The 27,941-nt window shown below is 50.9% G+C and overlaps 1 protein-coding gene across 7 annotated transcripts; it reads right to left on the bottom strand.

Annotated features, from left to right (window-relative positions):
- Positions 1–6: 6 nt before the first annotated feature.
- Positions 7–27,776, bottom strand: arhgap33 (Rho GTPase activating protein 33). Of its 7 annotated transcripts, none has more exons than XR_006957824.1 (24): positions 18,224–18,477; positions 16,922–17,013; positions 16,091–16,175; positions 14,694–14,780; positions 14,432–14,569; positions 14,171–14,263; positions 13,595–13,717; positions 12,386–12,463; positions 12,211–12,292; positions 12,049–12,114; positions 10,673–10,822; positions 10,316–10,418; positions 9,986–10,130; positions 9,612–9,694; positions 9,363–9,470; positions 9,037–9,182; positions 6,716–6,872; positions 6,433–6,572; positions 6,010–6,084; positions 5,162–5,898; positions 4,866–5,046; positions 4,297–4,634; positions 898–3,667; positions 7–837 (listed from the first exon to the last, which is right to left on the bottom strand). XR_006957824.1 is itself a non-coding variant. In XM_047043837.1 (24 exons), the coding sequence occupies exons 3-24, from the start codon at positions 16,930–16,932 to the stop codon at positions 1,304–1,306; spliced, it is 5,490 nt and encodes a 1,829-aa protein (XP_046899793.1). In that variant the 5' UTR covers positions 16,933–17,013; positions 19,750–19,809; positions 27,409–27,776; the 3' UTR covers positions 7–1,303. The 7 variants fall into 7 exon arrangements, 4 of the variants coding, with proteins under 4 accessions (XP_046899793.1, XP_046899775.1, XP_046899755.1 ...); XR_006957825.1 differs by having other exon boundaries at positions 7–777; XM_047043837.1 differs by lacking the exon at positions 18,224–18,477 and adding exons at positions 19,750–19,809; positions 27,409–27,776 and having other exon boundaries at positions 7–3,667.
- Between the last annotated feature and the right edge of the window lie 165 nt (positions 27,777–27,941).

The following is a 27,941-nucleotide window of genomic DNA, read 5'->3' as shown; positions in this document are numbered from 1 at the left end:
GCAAAACATTGAAATAATACAGTACTTATTCTTTCAAAAAACAATTCTCTATATTACATGCATTCTTCAAAATCCATAGGGCAACAACTAAATAAATAAAAAAGGTAAAACCAATAATACAAATAAAAAACTCACATTATCATCAACCAATCAGTCAAGTTTATGAACCCTCACAACCAATCATCAGTTTTAGATGGACTTGTGAGGAAAGAAAACTAGTTACGTCCTTGTGTCCACCTATCTCAGGGGTCAAATCTAAAATCTCTAAACCAATCACAACCCCACCCATACAGACACACAGCACCCACTCTACAGAGAACCTGATTTTCTCTCCTCATCCCCTTCCTCTCCCTCTCCCTCCCCCCCCCCCCCCCCCCTCTCTCTCTCTCTCTCTCTCACTTTCACTCTCTCCTCTTTCCCCCTCCCAGGCCACTCATGAATGTTCTCTATCTAAGCCACTTGTCGGTTTGTCTCTTTGATTCTATTCACCTTCATCCAAATGTCCCTCCCTCCCATTGGTCCAGTAGTTTAAAGTGTGCTGTTATGATGATCTGAGGAAGTGTTGGGGTTGAAACCAGAACCAGATCTGCCTCAGCCTAACGCAGGACCCATTTAAACAACCCTAAAGGAAGACAATTCCCACCCCAACCTTAGGCTCTCTAGTGTGGATCATCCTCTACACTGCTTTGGACCAGTGTGTGCTCTGTGTGTCAGTATAATAGTGGCTGGGCTGTTGCACCATGTGCAGCATGTAATACTAAAACCCAAACGTCGTACCTGCATGTCTGGGCCCGTACCTGCATGTCAGGGTGCGTACCTGCATGTCTGGGCCCGTACCTGCATGTCAGGGTGCGTACCTGCATGTCAGGGTGCGTACCTGCATGTCAGGGTGCGTACCTGCATGTCTGGGCCCGTACCTGCATGTCAGGGTGCGTACCTGCATGTCTGGGCCCGTACCTGCATGTCTGGGCCCGTACCTGCATGTCTGGGCCCGTACCTGCATGTCAGGGTGCGTACCTGCATGTCAGGGTGCGTACCTGCATGTCTGGGCCCGTACCTGCATGTCTGGGCCCGTACCTGCATGTCAGGGTGCGTACCTGCATGTCAGGGTGCGTACCTGCATGTCTGGGCCCGTACCTGCATGTCTGGGCCCGTACCTGCATGTCAGGGTGCGTACCTGCATGTCAGGGTGCGTACCTGCATGTCTGGGCCCGTACCTGCATGTCTGGGCCTGTACCTGCATATCTGGGCCTGTACCTGCATGTCAGGGTGCGTATCTGCATGTGAGGGCCCAGGGCTGGTCTCAGCAGTAGCTGCGTGTCTGGCCCTCAGTGTGGATGGTCCAGTTAGGTCCGGGCAAGCTTCCCTGCCGGGCTAAGCCCCTCTGATTGCGGAGGCCCGGAGGCCTTTGGGAGGAGTCGGGGGTAAGATCCCGATGGGGGGCGTTAGGGTACTGGCCCAGCACAGGACCAGGCTGGAAAGGGTACTGGGGAGGGAAGGCCCGCGGACCCCCCAGAGAAAGACCTGCCAGGGCAGCGGAGGGAGAAGTGATTGGTTGGGGGGCAAAGGGGTAGGAGCTGCGAGAGGGGTAAGGGGGCTCCGGGTACTGCTGCCGAGGGGGGTAAGGGTTAGGGCTGGGGGTGGGTACGTCTCCTTGGGTTAAGTCTGTGGATCTGTAGAACTTGAGTACCTGGTCCCCAGAGGGCATGACGTCATAGGCTTGGCGGTACTGCCCCCCCGAGGAGGAGCGTCGCAGAGGGTCCTGCCTGTGAAAGCCCCCCCCCGCCCCCCCCACCGAGGCACGCGAGCGCGAGGGGCCGGGGGTGTAGACGTTGTAGGCCGGAGGGGGCTGGGAGGGGTGGTGGGAATAGGGGTTGGCGGGGTGGTCCAGCTGGGGGGAGGAAGAGGAGGAGGCAGAGGAAGAAGTCATGTTAGAGGAAGGGTCCACCCTATCGGCCCTCTCTTCCTCCACCAGCTTCTCTATCAACAAAGAGGCAATGTCCTTTCCTGACAGGCACTGGGGGCCCTCCACTGGAACATTGACCCTGCCCTCCATCCTGGGCTCATGGTTGCTGGAACTCTGGGGGTCAGAGCGACTGCGGTAATGGGCCCCAGGAGAAGCTGTGGAAGCAGGGAGGAACTGGCCGGACTGCCCCTCGAGTCCCAGGGGTGGGGAGAAACCATGGGTCTGGTCCATCTGGGCAGCGGGGCTGTCTGGGGAGATGGGGCTAAGGCTAGTGGACCCTCCTTTCTCCGAGGAGGGTTGGGCGGGCTCCTCCTGCCCCTCTGAGAGGGGGTCAGAGGTCGTGGCCTGGGTGGTGTTGTCCAGGTTGGTGGTGGCCCAGCCCCTGGTGCTAAGGTCAGAGGGAGGGGGGAGAGGGTCAGGGCGGGGGGTGAGAGGGTGAGGAGCGGGGCAGGTGTAGGGGTAGTTGACATAAACGGGTTCCGTCAGCTCCGTACCAGCCTGCCTGTCAGTCTGGGGGTGCTGGGCTGTGAGGGGGGGATCCTCAGACTGGGGGCGGTAGCACACCCTCCCGTTTTCAAAGTAGGGGTGTAGCTGCGAGGCGGTGACGTCGGGCTGGCGGAGCTGCGGGCTCCGCTGGTGAACAGACAGCGGCACGATGGAGGAGGAGGGGAGGGGATGCACCTCACTACGAGCCTGGCGCACGGAGGAGGAGGACTGGCGCTGGGGGCGCGGCCGGGGCCCTTCGTGGGAGCGCTGGTGGGTGTGGCCATGGGAGAAGGACTGCGAGTGGCTGTGAGAGTGGGCGGCGGCCCAGGCCCGTGTTGCCTCCGAGGACCAGAGCTGGGGGAGTCTCTGAGCTCCAGGGTAAGGGGGCTGGGGTTGCTGGTGCCCCCGGGAGAGAGGCCTGGAACTGGGGTCTGGGTGAGCGTGCTGGGGCGTGGGGCGGAAGTTGCCCTCCAGGTCAAGCCTCATGTTCTGGTAGGAGTGGCGTGCGTAGCTGGGTGGGCCCTGCGGAGGTTCGGGCCCTGCGATCTCGTAGTAAAAGTTCTCGCCCTTTCCTGGGTCGTCTGAGGAGGAAGGAGGTACAGGCCGGATGTGGGCCTGCTGCGGGGGGGTGGGGGGCTGGGGTCCAGGGGCCGGCTGACCGGCTGTCCTGGCAGCGTAGTACCGGGCCAGCATGTCTGGAGGTCCAGAGTGGCGTTCAGAGTAGGCTCGAGCCAGGGGAGGGTTGCCCTGCGGCTGACTAAACATCCGTCTGACCCTGCCTGAGTCCAGAGAGCGCCGCAGGTCTGACTTGGCCAGCAGGGGGCGCTGGGGAGGCTGGTCTCGCTGCACAGCCAAGTCCAGGGGCTTGGGGGGCACTTTGGGCCTGGTGGGCTGGAAGGACTTCACCTGGGACAGGGGCGAGCTCTCCGACTTGGAGTGGATGAGCTGCAGTTGGGGCGGGGGCTGGGCTGACGGGGGCTGGGATGAGGTGGGTGTAGAGGTGGACTTTTGCTGGAGGTGGGGGGCAGAAAACTGTCGCGAGTAGGCAGGGGGTTTCCTGTGGGGCTGGGCCTGGGCGGGGCTGGGTCTGGACGCCTGGCTTTGATTGGTGTAGACGGGGCTGGGGGTGTGGTCTTCTCCTGAGGAGCTCCCAGCAGACAGCTCAGAGGCCACAGAGTCAGACACCGAGGTCTCAGATGACAGCGTTCCAGTGTCCTGAAGACACACAAACACAAAACGACACACGTTAATAGAAAGGTAAACACAAACACACTACACAGAGACAACAAACAAAAACAAAGTGTCTTAAAACACAGACAGACACACGGCCGCATTCGTACGGCACACACAACACACACAGTGCAACACAACGTACAAGCAAGCACAGACATTAACTACCGTCTTGACCTCAAACTGAGCCCCTTATGTAGACCTCCTCTACACAGAGACCTGGCTACCCCAGCCCTGTACACTGTCTGCTACTAACGCTTGGCTGAATAGCCCTGAAACTACAACAGAGACCCAGCCAAGGAGTCTGATTTCTAGAGCACAGCCAGGCTGTCCACCTCATTACACTCCATGCACTACAGACAGAGAGGATATTCCAGTGAGGGGGATGAGGGTTGGCATGGTAACCCTAAAGCTTGCCCTGTTCATGATGGAACCAAAGGGGAGCCACGGCTTGACCATGCACAAAGAAACACACATACAAATTTAAGATTCCTACATGTTTATTGTATGCACCTTCCTGCCAAAGCAAATTCCTTGTCTGTGCAAACTTTCATGGCGAATAAATCCCTTTCTGATTCTGACGACCCCCCAAATGCAAAGACACACATACACACCTGTCCAGGGGTCTTGTCTTCCTGTGTGTGTCCAGTCTCGGTGGTATCTGCAGTGCCCTGGTTCATCCACACAGACAGGGGGCGCACTGTAGAGTACAGCTGGTTAGGGTCTGAGGCCAGCAGCTCGCCGGTGTCCGCCGAGAGGGAGCGCTTGTAGCGGGGGTCAGGGGGGTCCTGGGTGCGGGGTTGGGGGGGCCGGTAAGGGGGCGTGGCCCCCTGGCGCAGGGCCTTGTTGGCACTCTCTGCCAGAGCCAGCGCCATGAGGCGGGCGGGGTTCTTGGGAGGGGGAGGGGGGGGCTGCTGAGAGGGCAGAGGAGCGCCTGTGGGACCAGGGATAACTGTTGAGGAGAGAGAGAGAGATAGAGCGAGGGGGGGAGAGAGAGACAGATAGAGAGAGCGAGGGGGAGCGAGAGAGAGCGAGAGAAGATGAGGGCCGTGGAGTTCTGTTTATATCAATATCACATCAATGTTCTTTATCAGAACATTGCACACCCAGTGAAATTACTTGACTAAATATTCTACTATAGTCAGATATGCATTTACTATCTCCACCCCCCCAGAGTCCTCACCTCTGACCCTGTTATCAGGGGGGGGGCCGAGCTTGCTGCGGATCTCCTGCTGGCAGCTCTCGCTCAGCTGGAAGTCACATGACCTCAGCAGCATGGAGATCATTTGAGGGGGCTGGGGGGGGCCGCTTGGGGGAGCGCTGGTGGGCAGTTCACCGGCTCGCCCGCCAATCATCTCCAACACCTGACAGAGACACATGATTGGTTTAGAAGACAGTGAAACGGGGGACACATTTCCTGTACTTAAAAAGATAGCAAACGACCTCCTATACACTACAAATAGTAGTATAAAGTAGTACCTTGGCTGGTACGCTAATTGCAATAGGGTCAGAGATGTCAAGGGGCGGAGACTTGGGGGCCTTGGTTGAAAGGGCGTTGACCACTTTCCTGGTGAAGGAACGCCTTTCTGGGGGCGGCTGAGCAGCGGGGGCGGAGTTCGGCTGGGCCTGACCGTGAGACGGGCTCTGGTTGGTTGTCTCTACCGACTGGGTTGCAGCAGGGCTGCTATTGGATGGTCGGTGCTGACAGAACACTTGTAGGGGCGGGGCTGTCGCTGCGAGGATCAGACTCCTTCTGGCAGTCGCCTCCGATTGGGTAAGGACAGAGTCCGGATCCTCCGTGACTGAGCGCTGGCCGCTGGAAGAGGCGTGGCCATGGTGGCTAAGGCAACGATAGGGTGGGGGGCTGGCTGTGGGCGGAGAATCCCTAGTGCTGGCCACACCGATTGGCCCGTCCTCCAGGAAGGTGGGGCTAAAGTCAATGACGTCCTCGTCGTGCCAGGAAGGGGCGGGGTCTGTCCGAGAGAGGTCCGGCAGCATGTAGACGCCCTCTTTGTCCTCATCATCCTCTTCGTCTTCATCGTCGCCCTCCTCCCCAGGGCGAGGCCGGTCGTCGGGCAGGAGGCTGTCGTACGAGCGGCTGGACGGCAGGCGGGACGGAGGCCTCTGGGGGAGGAGCTGGGGGTCCATGGCGGAGGCCAATGAAAGGCCGTCGCTGCTAGAGCGAGGCCTGCGCAGGCGCTGCGCCTTCGACTGACCTGAGGGAGCGGAAGGAGAGAGAGAGACATTAGTGCTGTGGGAGGAGTCTGTTGACCCTAATCTGACTGGTTGGTAGACACAGGACTCCAGCAAAGGAGTGAGAGTGCTACCTGCTCCGCTGTGCTGGGACGACAGAGACTCCTCGCTCTTGGCTGACCTCAGAGTCACACTGTCGACACGGCAACCTGCAGGAACAAAAGAGAGACAGAGGGAGGGTGGATCAGAGAGAGAGGAACAATGACTTTGGAACAGTAGAGGGTGTACTGTATTTAAAACTTGTTTACCAGGTAGTTGAGGCCGGGATGTTATTATGCGTTCAGATTCAAGTGTACTATGAGGGGTAGATGAGAAGAAATGGGAGGGACAACATGGCCCTGGTCAAGCCCGACAGCGAGTCGTCTGTCCTGATGGACCCCTCTATCGCCCTGCCACTAGTAGAACTATCCTTAAATGATTGTTTAAGGCTAAACCTCATGAACTTGCCGTGGCCACCGGCCAAAGTTCTTGACCATCTCCCCTTGTCTGTGTCTTACCAGCGTGCGAGGTGGTTGGCTGGAACAGAGAGCTGATCCTCATGGGTTTACGCCGCCCCGCCCCCATGGGCTTCCCGATGGCGAAGAAAGTCTTCCAGCTTCCCCCGCCTGCCTTCCCCCTCTTTATCTCCCTCTTCCTTCTGCGCGTGGAGGAGAGACGTCGAGGAGAGAAAGATAGGAACAGGATAGGTGAAATATTTATCCTGGTGATCAACACCTACTAGGTAGTGAGGAGCTCATGAGCGGGACAGAGGGAGGGATTCACGTTGGAGGAATGTCTTACCTGTCAACGGGGAGGTCCAGGACAGTGTGGTACTGTCCTTGCAGGGAGAGGGGGGTCCCCTGTAGCTGCAGGGGAGCCTGGGTCCTGGCCTGGGCTTCCTCCAGGGACAAGAGCCGTGTCGACACAAATGACTTGGGTCTGCTTAGAGACTGGCGGCCTGTTGGGAGGGGGAAGACGACGATGACAAGGGGACAGAGGAGCTCCAGTTAGTTTGGGAGAGGGGACAGAGAGTGGAGGGCTGACAGTGTGACAGTGAGAGAGAAGCAGGCAGAGAGAGGCAGACAGAGAGAGGCAGACAGACAGGCTGTTGCATTAAAGGCAGGGAAGGCTGGCTCCTTCTCAGTTGAAACTGGAGGAACTCTGGAGTAACCAACCCTGTCTTGGGACCACACACACACACAGAAGCACCAGAGGCAATCTGGTTCAAGAGCTCAGCTAAAGGCCTTGGGCTGACTCCACCATTACCCCAAGAGCCTCACCATCCTCAACACTGACACTCTGATGACCTTCATCATCACAGTCAGATGATAGGCCAGACTCACATCTGGTTGGACCAAGCAGGTGCCTAAGACGCGGCATCAACAAGCTAAACAAGCCTGGGCTGAATCAGTATCATGACCCTGAGGCTGACAGAGACAAGCAACATGGCTGACACACAGTTCAAGCCTTCACAACAGGGCTGGGTAGCTGACAGGTACACACACACACAAGCACACGTGCACACGCACAAACACAGGTGGTGTACGGGCTGCATATTTGGATGCTACTGATTTATTAGCATCTGTATGATAGTGATTGGCTGCGTTAGCTGAAAGACAAGCTGCCGGTCATTTTAACGTTGGTCGAGTTTGCAGCTTTACCTGTTTCCTCTGGCTTAGTTGGATCCTCTTTAAAGAAACAGCCAGACCGTTAGAAGGACATACTTACTGTCCCGAACACACTTACATCACCACTCTACAACAGTCTTGGAAGACTTAGCTACTATACAACTCAAGCAAACTTCATAACTCCTATACAAAATGGAGTCATAGCATGAGGACAACATGAGAGTGAAGATAATTGAGAGACACATTTCAGAGGACCGGAGGATGGGGTCGAATTCAGCCATGGTGAATGTTTATTAAACCTGTTAGATGAAGACGAAGGCTTAACCTCTGCACTTACAGACATACCCTTACAGCATGGGCCACAACAAGACAACACATGTCTCACAGTCATCATCAACACACCTTCACATCCACTAGGATGGCAGACATTTGCTGGCCAACAAAAATGAGGGAGGGACAAGGCTAGGATCAGTTTCTTGAGAGGGGTGTGGCCTGGAAAATGGGAGGGGTCAGAACACGTCAGAGAAGCGTCGTAAGTCAGGGACAAGGTCTGGCTCCTCCTCTGCCTCCTCCCCCCTGGCCTCTTGCAGACTGACCAGGCGTCGCAGTCGAGATGGACGCTGACGAACCTTAGGCGCCAACCTGCCCGTTGCTATGGAGACATACAGCTTACTCACTATCTACCGTGTTTAGTAACAGGATCAATCAGGGTTACATCTTATCGCTGCAGCTAGCCAGAAGATATAAATGTACTGAAATATGGAGGTATTTGGACAGAATAAGCAGCAGTTACGTTTGTGTCAGTGGACGCAGAGAGAAGTGGAGCACATTGGAGTAGAGGAGAGCAGAAGGGGGCTTAGCGGGAGTCTGAAGACGAGCGGGAAGAGCTCGCCTACGGCTCTGCCTGTCCTGTCCAGCAACACTGACCACAGGGAAGGGAACCTTCTCTGGAGCAAAGCTCATCAATCAGATTGTCAACTGAATTGCACACACTGGGGCACACACACACACACACACACACTCCAGTTGACAGATGGAGAGAGAGGCCGAGTGAGCTGTGTGAAAGAGGACCGGCCGGTCAAGATGTCAGATGCAGACAGAACGCGAGCGGGCTGAGCCAGACAGACTGCTACGAGAGAAAAGGTTTGCTGAGAAGCTGAAGAGACACGAGATAAGGTCACGGGCTGTGACTACAGTACGTCTGCATCAAATCAAAACGTATTTGTAGAGCCCTTTTTACAAACACACGTCACACTTCTCATACGACCACAGAACTGCCCCTTAGGCAACTTGAAGGAAGACAAGGGGAAAAACTCCCAGGAAAACTCATTCAGGAGGGTAAAATAAAGAAACCTGTGGAGGGGAAATTCGGTGAGGGATCCCCTCCTCCAGAGAGACGGTTGGTGACAGAGCGGACCAGAACACAGGCGAAACACAGTCACGCATCGAGAGTAGAGAATTAAAAGGGTGCAAACGATCTGCACTCACACATACCTACGCTGAAGCGCCCCACGGAGGTGAAGGAGTCGCTGAAGAGCACGTTGACGTTGCTCAGGAGGAACTCCACCACCACCGACTGGATCCTCACCTCCTTGAAGGGGTCGGCTCCACTCAGGCCCACCGCCTCGATCTCCATCGACCTGGTTCAGGAGGACACAGCACGGCAGAGCACACAGTTAGACGGGAGACTGTGAAGACAGACACATACACACACACAACACGATCCAGAGGAGGACTGCAAACTGTGACAACACGTCAACATGACAGATAGACAGGGAGGTACACAGGCTGGTAGCACTGGTAGCGTCTGGGCTCCTAACCTTAGCAGGTTGGGAGCCCAGACGATGGCCAGGTTCTTGATGTGCATGTTGGTCTCTCCACTACAAGTGGCCAGGTGAGCCAGGTGTTTGAACAGATATTCCAGGGTCCTGCAGACAGAAAAAAAGATACAAGTTACAATTTCACGCTTTCACTTTTCATATTAGGTTGCTATCATTTCATATTAGATTGAGTGTACACACGTGTGTGGATGTTAGTGTGTGTGTGTGTGTGTGAGAGTGTGTCTCTACCTGTAGTGGGGTGGGGGCAGTTGCTGGATGACATCATGGACCTTCACCATGCGCTCGTCGTCCGTCAACTCACCCATGCAGTCCTACGGAGAGCCAGGAGGGCCAAACAGAGACTGTCACACAACTGTGTGCTGCAACAACACAAGATGTGGATCCATTCAGCCAAGTTCCACTGGTCAAGTCTGGGTTGCAGCGGTGGTAGCAACAACAGTTTCCATGGTAAAAGAATGTTGTCAAGCACATTCTACACAGGTGTCGTCGTGTGTCTGTCACCGTGGTATCAGCGTACGTTGCCATGGAGTCATAAGCTTAGGAGTGTTTAGCGTGCCAAGGGTAATAGTGGAGGCAATTCTGATGCGATGTGCATAACTCACGGCAAACTTGTCGTAGAGTTGGTATGTGAGCAAGGGGTTGGGCAGCTCTCTGAAGTACAGCTTGCACAGTGAGCCCACACAGTGGATGTCCTGCATATACATGTCCTTGGTCAGGTCTGGCACGTTCTCACTGTCAAACTCATGCCTGGAGGAGAGAAGGAATCAGCCCAGGACAAAGAGAGGGAGCTGGTGATTTTAGTCACGGGTTTATGGGTGTCAGGATTGTGGGTGCGTTTTGTGACATGATGCTTTGTGTGTGAGTGTGAGAGAGTGTGAGTATGAGAGAGTGTGAGTGTGAGAGAGATGGTAGTAAGCTGCGGCCAGTCTAACCTGAGTTTTTGGATGTTGGAGGAGACTCCAGAGTGTCTGTAGATGCCATCTACGACTCCATGCTGCTCAATGAACTCTGAGCAGCTCTTCAGCACCTGGGGGACTAGAGCAGAACAGAGAACGTGAATACAGAACTGCAAATAACAACACTGGCCAAATAACTATCTTAATGGGTGATAAAGAGTGCCAGGATCTTGACCTCATTGTGACAATAACTGAGGACTGAGTGAGAGTGCATGTGGAAAGGTCTTTTGATGTGAACATGACCATGTGTGTGTGTGTGTGTGTGTGTGTGTGTGTGTGTGTGTGTGTGTGTGAGAGACAGAAACAGAGAGCGTGTGTGTTTGGGTCCAGTACCATCCAGTCCAGAGTTGAGGAGGTGTTCCCCCAGGTCACAGCCAAACACCCTCTCCTTCAGGATGCCTCTCTGCTTGAGCTTCTGCTTGGAGGGACGCGACTTCATGAAGGTCCTCAGGAAGCCGATCAGCTTGCCGTGCTTTTTAGACACTGCCACAGGGGGGCGACAGAGAGCCGGTCAGTAAAAGGAAATGGGGAGGAGAAGAGCTGGCTAAGGAGGGGCATGGCTGTGTACAGAGTGTATTAGACAGAAAACAAAGCCACATAGAGAGAGGGGATGTTCTGTGGTCTACACGGTAGAGCAGCATTTGAAAGCACTGTCTGTCATCATCATCATCGTCAAGGTGGTAGTGGAGAGGGAGAGAGGAGCGTTAGAAGGGAGTGTGAAGATTAGGGGGCAAGAGAAACGGTCTGTCAGTCGCTTTTCAGAAGCAGCAGCAGCAGCAGATTAGAATAAGATTACAAAGCAAATTAAGATTAGGGCATGAAAGATTCAGGGGGGAAGCATCTTGATGTAACCGTCTGTTGTCTTCTACTAACAAGCTAATCTGTCTTCAGGATCACCAGACAACCCAACACCTGTACCTGGCTGTTAGTAAACCTGGACACATTAATAAGCTTCACTCTACCAATAGAGACATCTACCTGGTATAACATCTACTGCAGCCTTAAGCTCAGTTAGACTACCGGAGAGTAGGCTAGCCCGGGCTGGACTTTGGTGTCCGATACACAGATTATGTGTACACTAGAGATTATGGTTGAAACAAGACAAGACAGATTCTTATAAGAGTCCCACATCACTCTGGAGAAGGCTGTCTTAGCCGTAATGTGTAGACTTTGTTGTGTGTTATTTGGAAAGAAACCCTCTAAAATTGTCTGTCTTGGGTTTCAATTTATGGAATTTGTTGCCATAATTCAAGACATGACAAGCTCTGCAATGGTTAATTTGTACACAGTTAGGGGGAGATTATGGAAAGTAACTCTAGATCCAGATTGTTACCAGCCAGTCTTTGGTACCAAGGCTGAGAGACTAAGAGAAAGATAAAGAGAGAAAAGGAGAAACAGCGTGAGAAAAAGTAGTAGGAAGAGAAGGCCGCCAGGTGCTTAAAACAGCAAAAGGAGTGTCGATACTTGTTTAGACAGACAGAAACACTCATTAAAGGAAAGATTTTCCTGAAGCACTCATGAGCCCGTGAGAAACAGCTGGATTAAGACTTCCGTGTGACATGTTACATCGGCCTCATACAGGCTGGACGATGAATAGAAATAACTGGAGAACCACCTGGTATTGTTGTGTTTCCACAGACCATATGCTCTGTAGTGATCATACTCTGTCTATTGATTGATTGGTTGATTGGTCGCAGGTGTGTTCTTACCTGATGTGGGAGACGGGGGTCCAGGAGAGCTGCTAGTTGCAGGTTTGGAGCTGACTGGATCAGCGTCTAAACACAAATTAAACTCTTTAAAGACGTTAAATGTTATGGTTACTTGGTACAAGCAGCTACATCATCACTCATGTATGTGTGTGTGTGTGTTACCTGTCTTGGCGGCGGAAGGATTGACGGATTGAGGCAGCTTTTCATTAATAAGCTCAACACACTCACTTGGAAAAAAGCCCACCTGGAAAGAAAGACAATAAAGTGAGTGTGTGTGTCTGTGTGTGTGTGTGTCTGTGTGTGTGTGGGGGGGGGGATTTCATGGTCAATTACTAACCTGGAAACCATGCTTGCCTCTCCACCAGCTGGTGTCCTCTTTAGGTGGCATGTCAATCACTGATAGGATATCTCCCACCTGGACACAGAAAACATGTGCACACACACGTTAAACAAACACACAAAACAGGACCACCCACACGTTCAACAACAAATATTCAACTTAGCGACATAAGCGAAGAGCTGATATAAAAGCATTGCTACCATTGCTACTACATAAATTATACAGTAGTATGACACCCCACAGTTCTGTAATTCAGCTATAACCTCCATGACACTGAGAAATACATGCCATGATAACTCTGAAGAGGAGAGAGGGAGCGAGAAAAAGACAGGGATGGAGAGACAGAGAGGTAGAGAGAGAGAGAGAGTTTCAAAGGAATACTAAAAGTAAGAGCAAAGACAGTGAGAGTTGAAGAGAGGACCTAAAATGCATGCGAGAGCATGTGTGTTTGGGTCACTCTGTTCTAGGGCGCTCTGGCCCAGAAACCCTCTCTGTATGTAGAACAGGAGCTACAGGAATAGACCTGGGGTGGGAGAGGAGGAGACGAACAGGAGTGGGACGCGGAAGGTGGCAGCCAAACGGGGCAAGGAGAGAGAGATGAAGAGAAAGAGAGAGGGGGAGAGAGACTATATAAAAGACAGAGAAAGGTCAGGACAGGGACGAGGCCATGTCGTTGTCAAGACGAAAACATGACGTTACACTCTTCACGGTGTGGCCTCACTATAACGTTGCTTCACAGAGCCATTTCATTTGAAAACAGGCTGGACAATGTTCATGTCATCTAAGTGGCACGGAGGGCCACCTGGGTTCTGTGTTCCCCAGCTGGGAGGGCCTGCTTGTAGGGCCACCTGGGTTCTGTGTTCCCCAGCTGGGAGGGCCTGCTTTTAGGGCCACCTGGGTTCTGTGTTCCCCAGCTGGGAGGGCCTGCTTTTAGGGCCACCTGGGTTCTGTGTTCCCCTGCTGGGAGGGCCTGCTTGTAGGGCCACCTGGGTTCTGTGTTCCCCAGCTGGGAGGGCCTGCTTGTAGGGCCACCTGGGTTCTGTGTTCCCCAGCTGGGAGGGCCTGCTTGTAGGGCCACCTGGGTTCTGTGTTCCCCAGCTGGGAGGGCCTGCTTGTAGGGCCACCTGGGTTCTGTGTTCCCCAGCTGGGAGGGCCTGCTTGTAGGGCCACCTGGGTTCTGTTTTCCCCCCTGCTGGGGCGCCGTACCTCGATGGAGATCTCGTCGCTGGCCTGCGCGTTGTAGCGCTTGGTGACGTGGGCAGCGGCAATGGCCGGGACGTTGAGCGAGGCTTCCTCCTTCAGCAGGAAGCGGTTCCCGCGGTTGTCGATCTGTCAAACAAATCAAGCCGCTAAGAGTGGGACTCAAACTGAGGATATCCATCTCACCGCTAGATAAGTCTTCGTAAGTCTAACTAATTAACCCTATTTGACCTTTTGCTTACATTACATTTTAGCTTGGTGGGAACAGCTCAAATATATAATTTAAAAAACGGATAATTCACACTGGAACATTACTTTCTATATTCATATCCCATTACACGCCCTGGCTGGGCACCAGGTGCTGAAGGACAAAGAGCTGATTCTCTCTGTCCATCTCTCCAACACGGCAGACTTCTCACTAAGCCTACTCTTTACTCCAGCCCGCATCTTCCCACACCCTGCTCACTTTCTCTTCACCCTCCCAGAGAGTTCCAACCCACTTCACTTCCTTGTTCTTTATATTTGCCTCCCTCCCTCCGCCCGTTCGCCCCTCCCCCCCCCCCCCTCGTCTCTCCTCCCTACCTCCATCCAGGTGAGGACAGGTCCACAGTTAAGCTTGTTGTCCACAATCATGGAGAGGCGACTCAGGTACTCTGACAGCAGGGGAGTGAAGATCTAAAGGGGCACCACAACAACAAAAACATCAGCGTAGAAAAGAAAAGGGAAGCATCCGCCTTCAAAAAACAAAACGAGGCTCATGATGAGTGCGTGTTTTTCAGTGTTTGTGCTGTTTGTGAACAATACAAATGCAGGTGTGCATGCGAATCCGTGGCGCTGCCTCACCTCCAGCCTGTCTCCGATCTCGTGGATGGCGGGGAGGGGCAGTAGCTGGGAGTAGCGGCGGTCGTAGATACACTGGTGCAGGTGTGCGTCCAGAGTGCGAAACTCCTCATAGGAGCGACGCACCATCCATGTCTTCCCCTGAGGAGGGGGGGAGGGAGCAAAAAGAGAAGGGGAAAGAAATGGAAGACAAAAAGAGAAATAGGTGTAAGATGTTGGAAATGTTTTGGGATTATTGTGTGTGTGTGTGTGTATTCCCAATCACCTGGCAGGACACCTGCACCAGGAAGACCATGTCTTTGGCAGATCCCGAGCTCCAATTAGCATCACTCTGCTCACTCGCAAACTGCAGCTAAGTAACACAAACAGGTCCACAAAATAAGTACATATCAGACACACACACACACATCCCTTTTGAGTTCTCTCTCACACACATACACAGTTAAGCATAGGTAGGACTACTGTGTTTGTACTATATAATGAACAAATTATACTTGTGTTGTTCAAAAATGCCAGGAACACTGTCATACACACACACACGCACACACACACACACTCCAATACAAATGTGTCCCCTGATATGCCTGTTCCCCACTAACTAAGGGATCCACTTAAGCAGGTAGATCAGAAGACTGCTTCACACATGGCTGATTGACCACCATTATCTGTCTGATAAAATCATTAAATATTCTGCATGTGAAGTCTGTGTGAGATGAGAGTAAGATCAAGAGAAGAGGGGTTGTAGACTCAGAGAGACGTGCAGGTGGGGGGGGGGGGGGGGGGGCTCGGGGGGGGCGTTTGTCGTCATGACAAAGCAGTGACAGCAGGAGGAGTGTGTCTTTCATCACGGGCTTCTCCAGGGGGTTTATTCTCTAATGACAGTTCTCAGCACTGCCCACACACAATCTCCAGGAAACACACACACATTGAAGCACATGCAAGCAGACATCTATGCTCACACACACACACACACACACACGAGAGGACAGGAGGAGTAAACCAGTTCTATTCCCTGGAGCTATGCTTCTAGTATGTTCTCAGAATAACTGTGTATTTTATCATGAATATGATGAATATTTGATTGTGTCTTGGGTGTGTGTTTCCCATAGACGTGAATGAACAGACCATGACTATGCCTGAGTAGCTGTCTGAAGCACATCCTATGAATAAAGCGAGCAAACTAAAGTCAACTATAGGGGAGGAGGGGAGGGGTGGGGTGAGAGAGAGAGCGAGAGCGAGCGAGAGAGACAATGAGGGAAAGAGAGAGAAAGAGTGTGGAAAAATCTGCTCTTCCCCTCCAATGCACAGGGTCTGGAAATCTGAGTGAGTTTGTTTGTAATTGTATGAGTACAGTTGTGGTCGTGTATATGTGTGTGTGTGTCTGTATGAAGGTCAAGCTCGGTCTGGGAGATGTTTCTTTCTCTGCTGTCACAACCCCCTCCCACATCTAGCCGCTGGCCTTGACGCAATTTGACAGAAACACACACAAACACACGCACACACAAACGGTAACCACTATGTGGTAATCAGGACTGCTGTCAGTCTCCTTGCCGTATACAGTTGTACTATCATCCTCACAGGTCATTGTGTACTGTCATCATTACAGGCTGATCCTGCCCTCATACAGATTCACACAGTTAGTTCCCCTGTTACTTTTCTTACCTCGATGGATCCAAATTCAACATTCTCATAGTGGAAATGAGCACAATCTACCAGCTTGGGGAAGTGGCCTTTCACGATAGACAGCCTGAAAACACACACACACACGCACACACACACACACACACACACACACCCGTGAATACATATTACAATAGGGTTTCACCTTAGAAGGATCCCTAAAAACTGGTTCAGATATGAAATACAGCTCGTAAACATCGTAACTAATCATGTTTCAACTTGATCAAGTGCCTCATGATGTCAGAGTTTCTGGCGAAACACAGAAGCTATGAAACGTAGACTTCCTGTTCCACAATAGCTGTCCGGTCACTTGCTCGTGATGTTCCGAGTGTGGATGCTTGTGTGCGAGCAAGATATGAAACTAGATATGTAGTTGTGCTGTTAAACTTCCCTCCGCCACTGCTGAGTCATCAGGAGGAGTGGTGATTGGCTAGACAGGCCAAGTATTGCCCCTAAAAGGACATGATAGCTACACTGTAGTGACTGCTACACAACGTCTCTGTAGCCCAACCCTGCGGTTCTGAAGCCCTGTGAGGACAGAACAGGACCGTTGTAGTCCAACCGGATTCCCTACTGGTCTACCCCTGCCAAGCGCACGAGGAACCATTTTTTGCGATTGGCCACTGAACAATTCCAGGCACGGTCAACTCAACTGGGCGCGGTTCCCACATAGGGCCAGATAAGGCAGGTTAAGTCAGGCTACGGTGAAACATGAGAAACTGGGCCGGTCCAGACCAGCTGAGTTAGCCGAGTCTGGGCCAGGTTTCGTGACGGGTGTAATGTTATACTCCTCCTGTCCCATAGGGGGCTCACCTCTTGTTCATCTTCCCCTTCAGGTTGGCAGTGGTGCCCACTGAGCGGGTCGTTGGCTCCCCGGAACTCTCCAGATTATCGGTGCTCCGAGCCTAGCGGAAGGACCAGAGGGGGAGGAGAGGGGGGAGGAGAGGGGGAAGAAAAGGACGAGAGGAAAGTGTAAGAAAAAAGAGGCAAGTAAGGGGAAAGAGAAAGGAGAAGAAAAAAACTAATATTACCATTAAGTTACATTGTAAGATTATTAACATTCGCAACTACTGTGATGGACTCACTTCATGCAACACTATGGAGTCTTACTATAACCACAAAGTTTCTGGGTCACCAGTCTAACCCTCCCGTCAGAGCACTGTCCCCTCCATGTCCCTGATGCAGAAAGCACAACTGGCCAGAGCAAGAGTGAAGACTAGCAACCGTTCAACCCGCCACACATGAACTTTAGTTTCACTCCAGCCCTGTAACAATGGCACACAGATCCCATATCTCAACCGACAGGCTAACCACTGAGGCGCTTTGGGGAAGTGCAGAGCAGTTGACTTCCTCTTTCGACGGTACTAACGAGAACACGGACACACCTCTGCTCCAGTGGAGTGTATAATGGTTTGGTTATCATCAGAGGGTCCCACATGGCCTCCATGTTTTGGTTTGAGTGGTTCCACACAGTTTTTCCGTCAACAACGTCTGTCAGCAGCCAAAAACGCACACATCTACGCACGCACAGACAAGCGAGCCTGCATCGCAAAACAACACAGACAAATATTGGTCTTTCTTTCCCCTTCTGTGTCTTTCATGCCTTTCTCATATCTGTCATCCCCGCTGACACATTTCAGTGCAGCCTGATGACAGCAAACAAACACGCCCCCCTTGTCGATGACCAGGAGGAAATAAACTCACCCATCATTGGACAAACACGCAGACAGACATACACACAGTACGGTCCCCTCCCCTCTCCAGCCCCTCCCATCCCATCCAGGCTGGAGTAGGGTTGCTGTGGCAGCCGGCGAGGAACAAAAGGCATGTAAGGTGATCCGGCTAGCAGATCTGGCTAGTGGTGGCTAACAGCTAGAGACACACATCTAGAAGTCGCCATTAGATCGGAACAGGGTAGAGCAGAGGGTTCGAACAAAGAGCAGGCAGCCCTGAGACCGCTTCAAACACAGTGGTGTGTACAGGACACAGGCTTCCACATACCTCCCCCCCCCCCCACCAGGCCTTTAACGGAGCTAAACCCAGGCCTTAGCTGATCTAAAAGACCCCTTCGCCAAGTCACTGTCTTCTTTTCCCCTCCTCAAGTCTGTTCCATACCTTCTGCATCCTCCTCTTCTTAAACATCCTGCTGGGCCCCCGTTCAAAGGGAATGCTCAGACGACGGGACGCTACATGCTCACACAGAACCACCCCACTGCCTGACACATTTGGCCATCCCGTCTGACTGTTTCTGCCTTGTCTGTTTCTCTCTTCCCCCTGTCTGTCTCTCCCCCTGTCTGTCTCCCATGTTCAGCTGGAGCTAGCCACCTTCCCGGTACCACTGCCTTCCCTGGTCCACGCACTGAGACGGAGAGAGGGGTAACCGGACCCAGAATACACACCTGCTAACTGCTGGTCAAACACACACACGTGCGTACACACGCGTGCACAAACAGGTATTGAATATTTGATGGTGTGAACAGTGCTGGTAAGCCAGGGTCACTGCAAGACTTCAGGCTGTTAGCTGCTCTCTAATAGACAAGAGAGTGGGAGTAATGATAGCGTAGTACCGTCACAGCATTTATAAACGAGGCAAATGTTCTTTTTGGTGGACACCAAGGCAACAACAGGAAGCCTGCAGTGTTTCCCACACATAGACTAATTTGTGGCGGTGCACCACAGAATCAACACCGGCCGCCACATATTGGGTTTCGTAATTATTTTTATTTTTTTAACAATATTTAGGTTAAAACACCCAGCGTATTCGTTCAGCTGCGCTCACAGATCTTTCTCACGTACGCACAGAGTCACTACGTCAGCACACGTACCTACGGCGTTCTAGTAAGAACGACAGCTATATCAGCGAGCCTTCAGCATTAGTGCCCTAGCTAAAGGTCTAGGAAAGTTGAGGCTACTTTTCGCTAGATACCTACGAACATGTCGAAGGTTCCCCTTCTTTTGGTGAGAAGTCTGAGGAGCTAGCTACTTACCCGGCGTCATGGAGCCGACCAGTTAAATAGTTATTTAGCACTAGCGTTGCTACCAGCATTTGCAGAAATTATTTGTTTGTAGTTGTTGATTTTGTGAATAGTTTTTGATTAATATTTAATATAATTAAGTTCTGTGTAACAAATTATTAACAAAGGAATTTTAATAAACCTACTCTATAATAAACATACCACCACCACCACCCCCCCCCCCCCCCCACCCCCACCCCCACCCGCCACAAATAGCTTTCTAATCTGTGGGAAACACTGAGCCTGTTAAAATGACCAGAAGAGACAACCGTCATATACCCTTTTTGCAGAGGTTCTCAAGCTGTTTCAGGCAGCGAAAAACAGAAAAACATTTTAGGCCCATCCCCTCCCGTTATCAGAATTCTCTCATAAATCCCTAGGCAGACCCTCACAGAAAGAGAAGCAGAGAAGAGAGACTGAAATATTATTACAAAAACAGGAGAGATTGTGAGAGGCCAGTATGCAGACCGACAGGGACACGAACAGTCGAATATAAAAGACAAGACGGGCAGGCAGAATCACAGAAGGACAAACAGACAGGCTGAAACAGACAGACATACATGGTCAGACAAAGAGAGACACAGCAAGAGACAGTAATGCAGGCAGGGTGACTGGAGAGAGACTTACCAGACAGGCCTGTCCGGCTCACAGCCTCTAAACACATGGTGCATCTCCTAAACCAGCACACTCAACACAGAAAGAGAGAGACAGACAGCTGTTTTAACCAGTCACCAATACACACAAATGACACGACTGCTTACTCTGTAGCATTGTACTCAGTTATATATATATATACACATTTTATTTTGGAGGCGCCTTTCAAGTCACCCAAGGTCACCTTACAGAGTCCAGTATTCATTCAGACACAGTCATACCGGTGGTGGTAAGCTACAACTGTAGCCACAGCTGCCCTGGGGCAGACTGACAGAAGCCTGGCTACCAATCAGCGCCTACGGCCCCTCCGACCACCACCAACATTCATTCACCAACATTTATTCACATTCATACACGATGCATGTTTTAAGACAAGTTTACGCACGAACACAGGCAGAGGACAGTAAATGCTGCATGGTTTATACTAAACACCACGGGCTAGGAGATCTACAGTTGCGTTTTGTGGGCAGCATCACTATGGTAACAGCCTTTTTGCATGTCAAGCTCTGAGAGGGGAGAGAGAGACAGAGAGAGATAGAGAAAGAGAGAGAGAGAAAGAGAGACTGTGTGTGTGCATGTGTGAGAGCCAATGTTTGTAGAGGAACTGAAAGAACATAGTGTAGATAAGGAGGATCTACAAGTGACAGCGATAGACAGAAAGAGAGAGAAGGGGAGTGTGTGAGACAGAAATACATGTGCTTTTTTCCCCCCCTTCGGTGTTTGATTCAGTAGCAAAATGGCCGGATGTGGGTGATGCATGTGGGTGACTGTGTGCGAGAGTTTGTGTAAGGACGGATGCAGGGCATCCTAATGTTAGCACAGAGAGAGAAAAAGACAGTGGCCTGATATTATCTTCATGTCCGTAGGTGCGTTAAGTTAAGTGGGTCACTCTCTCATACACACACACACAAACACACACACACACACACACCAGAGAGCTGATAGTAATGATGACGCCAGCTATCCCAGGAGGATTCACACATTGGTTGTAGCCTGTAACATTCCAGCAGTGTAATGCTTTATATACACACACACACACACACACAAACACACTTGCACACTTTACTCCCAGATATTTGGGAGCGAAAGCAACTCCAAAAAACATTGTACATGTTAATCAGCTGAGACAAATCTGGGCAGATCTGGTCCAACCAGAGGTGATCCCTGACTGCCTGCATGTCTATTATGCAGATTGTTTCTCTGGTTTGGAACCCCAGCAGGTGTCCTGGCTCTGACCCCAATACAGGACAATGGAAGAGACAATGGAGGATAGAACAACACAAGGACGTGGGGTCAGTCAAGCAGAAGAGCAGCTCCTTATTGCCTTCACCCCCCCCCCCCCCCCCCCCCCCCCCCCCCCCCCCCCCCAGCACACACACACACACACACTCTCTGAGCTTCCCTGTCAACTAGTATCTTATATGGCCTTCTTCTTGTCAGGCACTGTAGCTGGGGGAAACATTGAGGTGTTGGATGCTGGGGGTGAGCATGGTGGGGCTGGGTTAGGGGTTAGGTAGGCTGTAGTATGGAGGATCATTTGTAAACTGGCTAATCTTAGACAAGCTTTACTGTCGACTGCAATCCCACTGGGTGGCTACTCGGACAGTTCACATCAACTGTGTCAATAAAATATGACCCCCCCCAGCAAAATAATAATAATACATTCCCAGGAAGATGGTATGCTATTACGAAACCACCTTTTCCATTTGACATTATAACTTCAACCTACAAAAGAGTATGTTTATTAAAATAACACTGGCTCTGACGTCATCTGACTTAACCAACCCTCCCCCCTCCCCTTCTCTCTACCCCTGCTCCTCTTTTTCTCTTCCTCTCCATCCTTCTCCTTTTCAGTCTCTCACTTTATGTATGAAAGAAAGCAATGAGCAGCCCCCTCCACACACACACACACACACACACACATCCACACACACACTCCCTCCCTTCCCCTTCCCTCTTTCTCAGGAGGAAGAATAGGTTCAAAGAGTGTCCTTTCATGCTCTATTCCTCCGTCCTCCACCCACCCACCCACCCACCCACCCTCCCCTCTCTCTCCTTCTCTCTCCCTGTGACAGCAGTGTCAGTCTCTCTTCTCTGGAGGGTGAATAAGAGACTAATGATGGGAGACGGGCCTCTGGACCACGAGTGTGTGAGAAAGATGTGAGCAGAAACGCATGTGTGTGGGAGAGACAGAACTGCAAGTGTATACAACGGAGGAAAAGGGAAAAAAGAGAGGGAAAGTGCGTTTGTGAGAGAACAGCATCACTCAACCGTCAAGATCCTTCCAATCTGAGAGCCCAGAGGAGAGCCAGGCAGCTATAGCATGCGTGGGGCCAGTGTGGGCAGGGCAGACAGCAGGGATGCAACAAATGGCAAGCTGGTTGCACCACGCTGCTGACGTACATGCACGTCTGTGTACAGAGACGGGAGATGAGGCTAATGGGGGTGTGCGTGTTCCTTAAACACTCCCTCACCTGCTGTCACTATGGCGACAGGTGCATGGCCTGGGGACAGGGGAGGAGGAGGTATCATGGAGGTGTCAGGCATGAGCCAACCGAACTCATCAACCCTATAAAGACAACAGACTCCGCTCCAACGTGGTGCCCCTGTCGTGGGTCCCTTTGGCCCTAGACTGGGACAAACGAGCAGCAGCCCCAGTATGGTTCCAGCGTCAGATAGTACGCTGCTCTGTTTCTCCAATTTTATGATTCTGGCTAAAGATAAAAGTACTTGAATTCCCGGCTCCTTCCCCACCAGGAACTCTTTGACTATAGCTTCAGAGCTAGGGGGGGGGGAGGAGCCTTGGGTAGCCTCTTTAACACACACCCTCCCTCCACCCCTCCCTCCCCTGATCTCCAATGCCTCCCACAATACAACAGGCCTTGGCCTTCCCATTCAGATATATGTACCCTTAAACCAAGGAGGTTATAAACACAGACCACCCCCCTCTCCTATCCCACAAGCACAACCCCCATTTACATATCCATCTCTCTGACTCTCACACCAGACCTCTAGTTGATCTCTGTGTCACTACAAGCTACTACACTGCAGTGCAACAGCGTGTGTGTGTGCGTGTGTGTGTGGACCGGCGAGGTCCGGAGGGGTGAGAGAGGAGGAAGATCAGGACTTTCTATCAGACATTCCAGGAGACTCCCTGGGAAACGGTTCTTCTATCCAGTCCTCCTGCCCCCTCTCTCCCCCCCCCTTTCCTCAGCACTGTTACCCAAACCCCCTCTCTTGGCACCCCATCTCCTTTCTTCCGCGCGACAGGAAAGACATAGAGCCACCGGCAGCATACTAAATACCACACGCATGTGGGCTCAAGCACACACACACACACCCACAGACACACACACACACCCATACCAGCTGCGGCCCGGGGAGTGAGGAAGGGAGAAAGAAATAGCGAGTTTGAGGGAAAACGAGCGAGAGGACATGTGAAGAGGCTGGGAGCGAAAGCAGATAAGAACAACAAAACAGCAGAAGGACTCGGCTAATAGTGGACAATTGTAGCGTAGGAGCACGTCTGTGCACGCGTGGTGTGTGTTGAGGAAGAACTCCTCACTATGTGTTGTGTGTGTGCTTGCTCAGTTGGAATACTGAGGGTGTGAGTAAGTGACGGAGGGAGGCAGTGAGTGAATAACTGAGCTAGTGACTATCAGACCTGGTTGCGATTATCTCGCTGCTCCTCTATAACCCCGTCTGAGGAGATGAGGGGTGACAGGGCGTGAGGGCTGGCCGTCGCCCAGCCATGCCCCTCCCTGGTTTGGGGGCGTGGGGGGTGGGGGATCAGTGACTCCCCCGAGCCCAAACTGTCACTCAGGGGCTCTCTTAACCCAGCTCATCCCAATACAGGCCCTGGGAACCAGGTCACAGTCAAGGGTGGAGCTGGGCCTGGGTTTGAGCCTGGGGCAAAAGGCCTAAGGCTTGGGGAGGAGGTAGAGAGAGCAGGCAGGAAAGAAAGCCTCTACTCTTTAGGCTGCCCAGTGCCCAGCCTCCCTGACTGACAGAAACCTCAGTCCTCTTCAGTAACACAGATCCTTCTTGAGTTCCAGGAAGCAGAGGGTAATGGGTGTACTAAAACAGGCTAGGCTAATTGAATTCTCAAGCTCATTCTCTGTGGATATCATTCTCCCCCAAAAAACAAGCCACATGGGAAGAGCCTGGTGAAAAAGATTAATGTCACCCTTCAGTCAGTGAGTATGGTCACACGGTGTCTGTTGGTGTTCATGTGTTACCAGGTCCTGATAGGATGCCATCTATCTATGTAAAGTCCTTTATTTCATGATAATGCTCAGGTCAGGTGACCTCTGAAAGTATACAGGATACATTTGGGTCCATACAAAACAGCTTAAGGCTTACACTGTGATCATTACATTCATTATCGTTCCCTTAGAAACCAGCCAGATACTGACTAAGAACCAGTGGGTGGACAATGTCTGGGGCTGGGGTTAAAGGTGGTGTCTGAGGCACTGGGCTTCAGTGCGACGGTTGCCTATAACTTGAGCTGGGGCTGAGGCTGAAAGATGGAAAGATTTGAGTCTGGAATCTATCAATCTGTTTGGCTGTCTGACCACCTGACCTCAGTTTACAGAGGAGGGAAGTGGAACAGAGAAGAGAATCTTACCCCTGACATTTAGACAGTGTGCTGGTCAAGCCAGTCCCTCTTTCGCTTACCACATCCTCCTTTCAGCTCCAACACACAAAGAAACAGAATGAGAAATGATGGTCATTGTGAGTGTGCCTATACATCCATAGACTTTACATTAAAAACACAGTGGGGGAGGGAAAGAGAGAAAGAGGAGAGCAACTCCATAAACAGGAAACCAAGACAGATAGAAATGATTAGAGTACATTCCATTGTTGTGCCATCTCTCTCACTCCTCCCTCACTTGTTCGTTCTGCTTACACTTCCATCCCAGTATAGCCTCACCTGACTGTGTTGTGCACACAAACATTATGCAATTTCTGCAGCATGGTTTGTGGGAAAGTGTGAAAACCGCAAGGGAGACTAGTATCGTTACAGAGATGAGAAGTTGGGTCTGTAGGAGTGTGGGAGCGGGAACAGGGAGCAGAATGTGCGATTACGTAACAGGGCTGATTGTGACACCGACAGCTTTCCATTCCTCTACAGCTGACTTCTGAGCTAGATTTGCCTCATGAAATGGATACTGATAAACTGGCATACACTAACCCCTTCTACCCCAACCCACCGCCATCGCCCTAACCCCATAACCACCAACACCACCCCAGACTAACCACAGTGTTAAGACAGGACTGCTATAGCAGGGCTGGCACTGAAATCTCCTCTCACTAACAGTGACTCCACATTCTGACAGTGCTACATAATATTTCCATAAGCATTCTGTATGACTGCCAGCTGGCATCCTTGCAAACTGCCCCATGCTGTAGGGTTATTACTTGAGTGTAGTGGCCGGGCTCTTAACACAACATTACAACCTCTCAAGATCGATCTACGCAGTAACATCTACCCCAACGCTGTCTGTCAAAGCAGCCGATAAATAGGAAATCAATCAAGTCAGCAGCCTGGGAGTCTAACAAGAGATGCAAACCCGCTGTAGATCCACACAATATTGAGAATCATACAAACACTCTTTCTGACCAGGTGCCAGGCAGGACTAAGATGCTGATCCTATAATGAAACACCCTCCCTGCTGTGGTTAGGGAACCTGACTGGCTGGAGGTGACACTGGTCCAGTCTGTTCCTCAGGGGGTGAGCAGAGCAGACGGACATGACTTGACCCACCAGTTAAAGGGACATGGATACCTCGGGATGGGATAGGAAAAGATGGGATGAAATGGGTCATGTGTTAGGATAGGGAATATGGAGGCACTTGGCCACCAATGACTGATAAATAATGATGGCTTGTGACTGGATTCATTTTGTTCTTCTCCTTGTTGCTTATCTGTAATCTGGTGTGACATGAACAACCAGCGGCCTGCAAAGCACGAGGTAAAGACCAAGTGTGTATTAAGGCCTAGCTGGAACAACCCATTTAGGAGTGTAACATATAGCCTACCCACTATAGCAGGGATTAATTTGTGATGGAAAATTCTTATCAGAACTGACAATATAGGCTACATACTTAACTCTATCTCAGGACGCAACTGGTAAATTTATTCACTCAGAAATCTGAATGACCTTAATTGTAGTTAAACATGTAAGCTAAGCAGTCTGTACTGGTGTATGCTTGAAAGTATAAGTTTAATCAACCAGACTGACCAGTGGCTACAAGACTACACCGAGCCTGTCTGCAGAACGGACATTTACTTTTGTCATACATTAAACAGATGGTCTGTCACTCAAGTCAAGGAGTGTCCTGTCCACAGGTTGTTCTGAAGCTAGGTAAATTTGCTTTGCATAGCCACAGGCAGTCACCTGGCTGCAGTCTCCTGTTGAACAAAGTTGTTAGACTGGTATGCTTGGAAAACACTGGCACTCTCTGTATGCACAGCACTACAGGAAAAGGATGCAGCATAGATAAAGTGGAGTGTAGCTATTATTCTGAGTATGATGACAACGTGTGTTAACGGAAAGGTTACCATGTTAGGTTACCCGTGAAAGGGGTTAATTCAGAAGCTTATGAATATCAGACTTGTGATCAAAGCAAAAACTGTCTGAGGTGCAGCACTCTGTTCACACCATTTAGCTACACATTATGTCGTTCAGTGAACTTGAAGTTATTACATAGTTATATTCAAAACACAAATAACTTCTCTCTTTTGGGTTAACTGCCGAGACCTTGCTACCACGACCTCGGTGCAACGTTGTACCTCACGGTATTATGTTTGTTACAGATTTGGCCAGATAGAAAATAATTATCCCCGTGATTAAGGCTTGTGCCTTTGTTTTGGAATAGCGCGAGTTTGATAACCTGCACGTTGTTCCCTTCTCCAGCACGAGCAACTAACAAAAGATGGTCAGTAAACTGGTCATCTTCACGTGACAATTAAACAACTATCAAAATAATAAACAATCATGGTATTGCATGAGCTATCACATTTCGTTATGTTTTGGGTTAATGGTATTGAAAACATCACCACACACCAAATTAACTAGCCAGCTACCCCCTCTGTCCGTTCCATCGCCATTCATTCCAGCAATTCAAGGGAGGGGCACAGACATTATGGCTAAAACAACCGAACTTCAAACGACAACGCAACATGGCCAGATAAATATAACGAACTGAATTCCCAAACAGAAGGTTTGTTTGTGTATTTGGTAAGATAATTAGCTCCAATAGCTATCCGTCACTGGCTTCAGTAGAGCAGTGACTAGCTTAGTCCGCCACTCGTGTCCATTCAGTGCCCCTGTTACTAATAGCAACAACAGCGGCGGCAGCATCTTTGCAGGGAGGGAGGCATGGCTAGCTAGTAATGTAGTCTAGCTGTTAGGCTAGAAAAGATTAGCAAAGAAGCTCTGTATTTCATTAGCTATCTAGCTGGATATGGTTGTGTATATATAAAACTACCCTTAACTCCAAACATAAAATTAGCTACACAGAAGATGTATATCAAACTACGCGGTAGTAAGAATAAACCGTTTACTTAAAATAGTACATAATTAAAGTATTTAATAAAGAGACGAAATACCACAAAAAGGGGACTTACCACCATTCCAATATCCAGGTTCGGGGGATACACTTGATGTCGGAAGGACTCCGTTTTAAAATCCAATCTCACCCGATTGCGAAAATAAATGTAATGTTAAATTGATGTTCATTTGCCCATTTGGCTGGGGAGCTATCTGGAAAGTCGTCACTCTCTTTCTTACATTACGACGACGGTACTGAGATAATTGCTTATCTCACATCTTGAAAATATCGAAACGTCTTTGTTGGTGTGTTGTTGGCTAGCTTGCTAGCTAGCAACTACTGTACAGTAACAGAAAATCTGCCAGACGAACGACAGCTCGAGACTCAGAGTCACTAGTCCCTTATCCCTATCCAAGAAAGAGAGGCTGGAGCGGAGGGGGCGGAGGGATAGCGAGGGGCAGACAAAATCTCTGGTCTCATTTTAAAATCAATGGGGATGGCCGGGGTTCCTGCCTTCTGGTAACGGGGTTTTTGCGATTTTATGAAATCACTGGCAAGGGATTTATACTAAATAGCTAGCTAACTTTACTGGTGGTAGCGTTTTGCCTG

The sequence above is a fragment of the Hypomesus transpacificus genome, chromosome 2 (assembly GCF_021917145.1).
Source record: "Hypomesus transpacificus isolate Combined female chromosome 2, fHypTra1, whole genome shotgun sequence".
NCBI lineage: Eukaryota > Metazoa > Chordata > Actinopteri > Osmeriformes > Osmeridae > Hypomesus > Hypomesus transpacificus.
This window is presented reverse-complemented; position numbering and strand designations above follow the sequence as displayed.

What these genes read in the sequence shown, in the direction of transcription:
- arhgap33 (XM_047043799.1), bottom strand. Translation starts at nt 18,250, where the DNA reads ATGTTTAAGAAGAGGAGGATGCAGAAG. An exon ending in AAGGGGAAGATGAACAAGAG is followed by an intron (nt 16,176 to 16,921) that starts GTGAGCCCCCTA and finishes GTGTGTTTTCAG; the next exon opens with GCTGTCTATCGTGAAAGGCC. An exon ending in GCCAACCACCTCGCACGCTG is followed by an intron (nt 6,085 to 6,432) that starts GTAAGACACAGA and finishes TTGTTCCTGCAG; the next exon opens with GTTGCCGTGTCGACAGTGTG.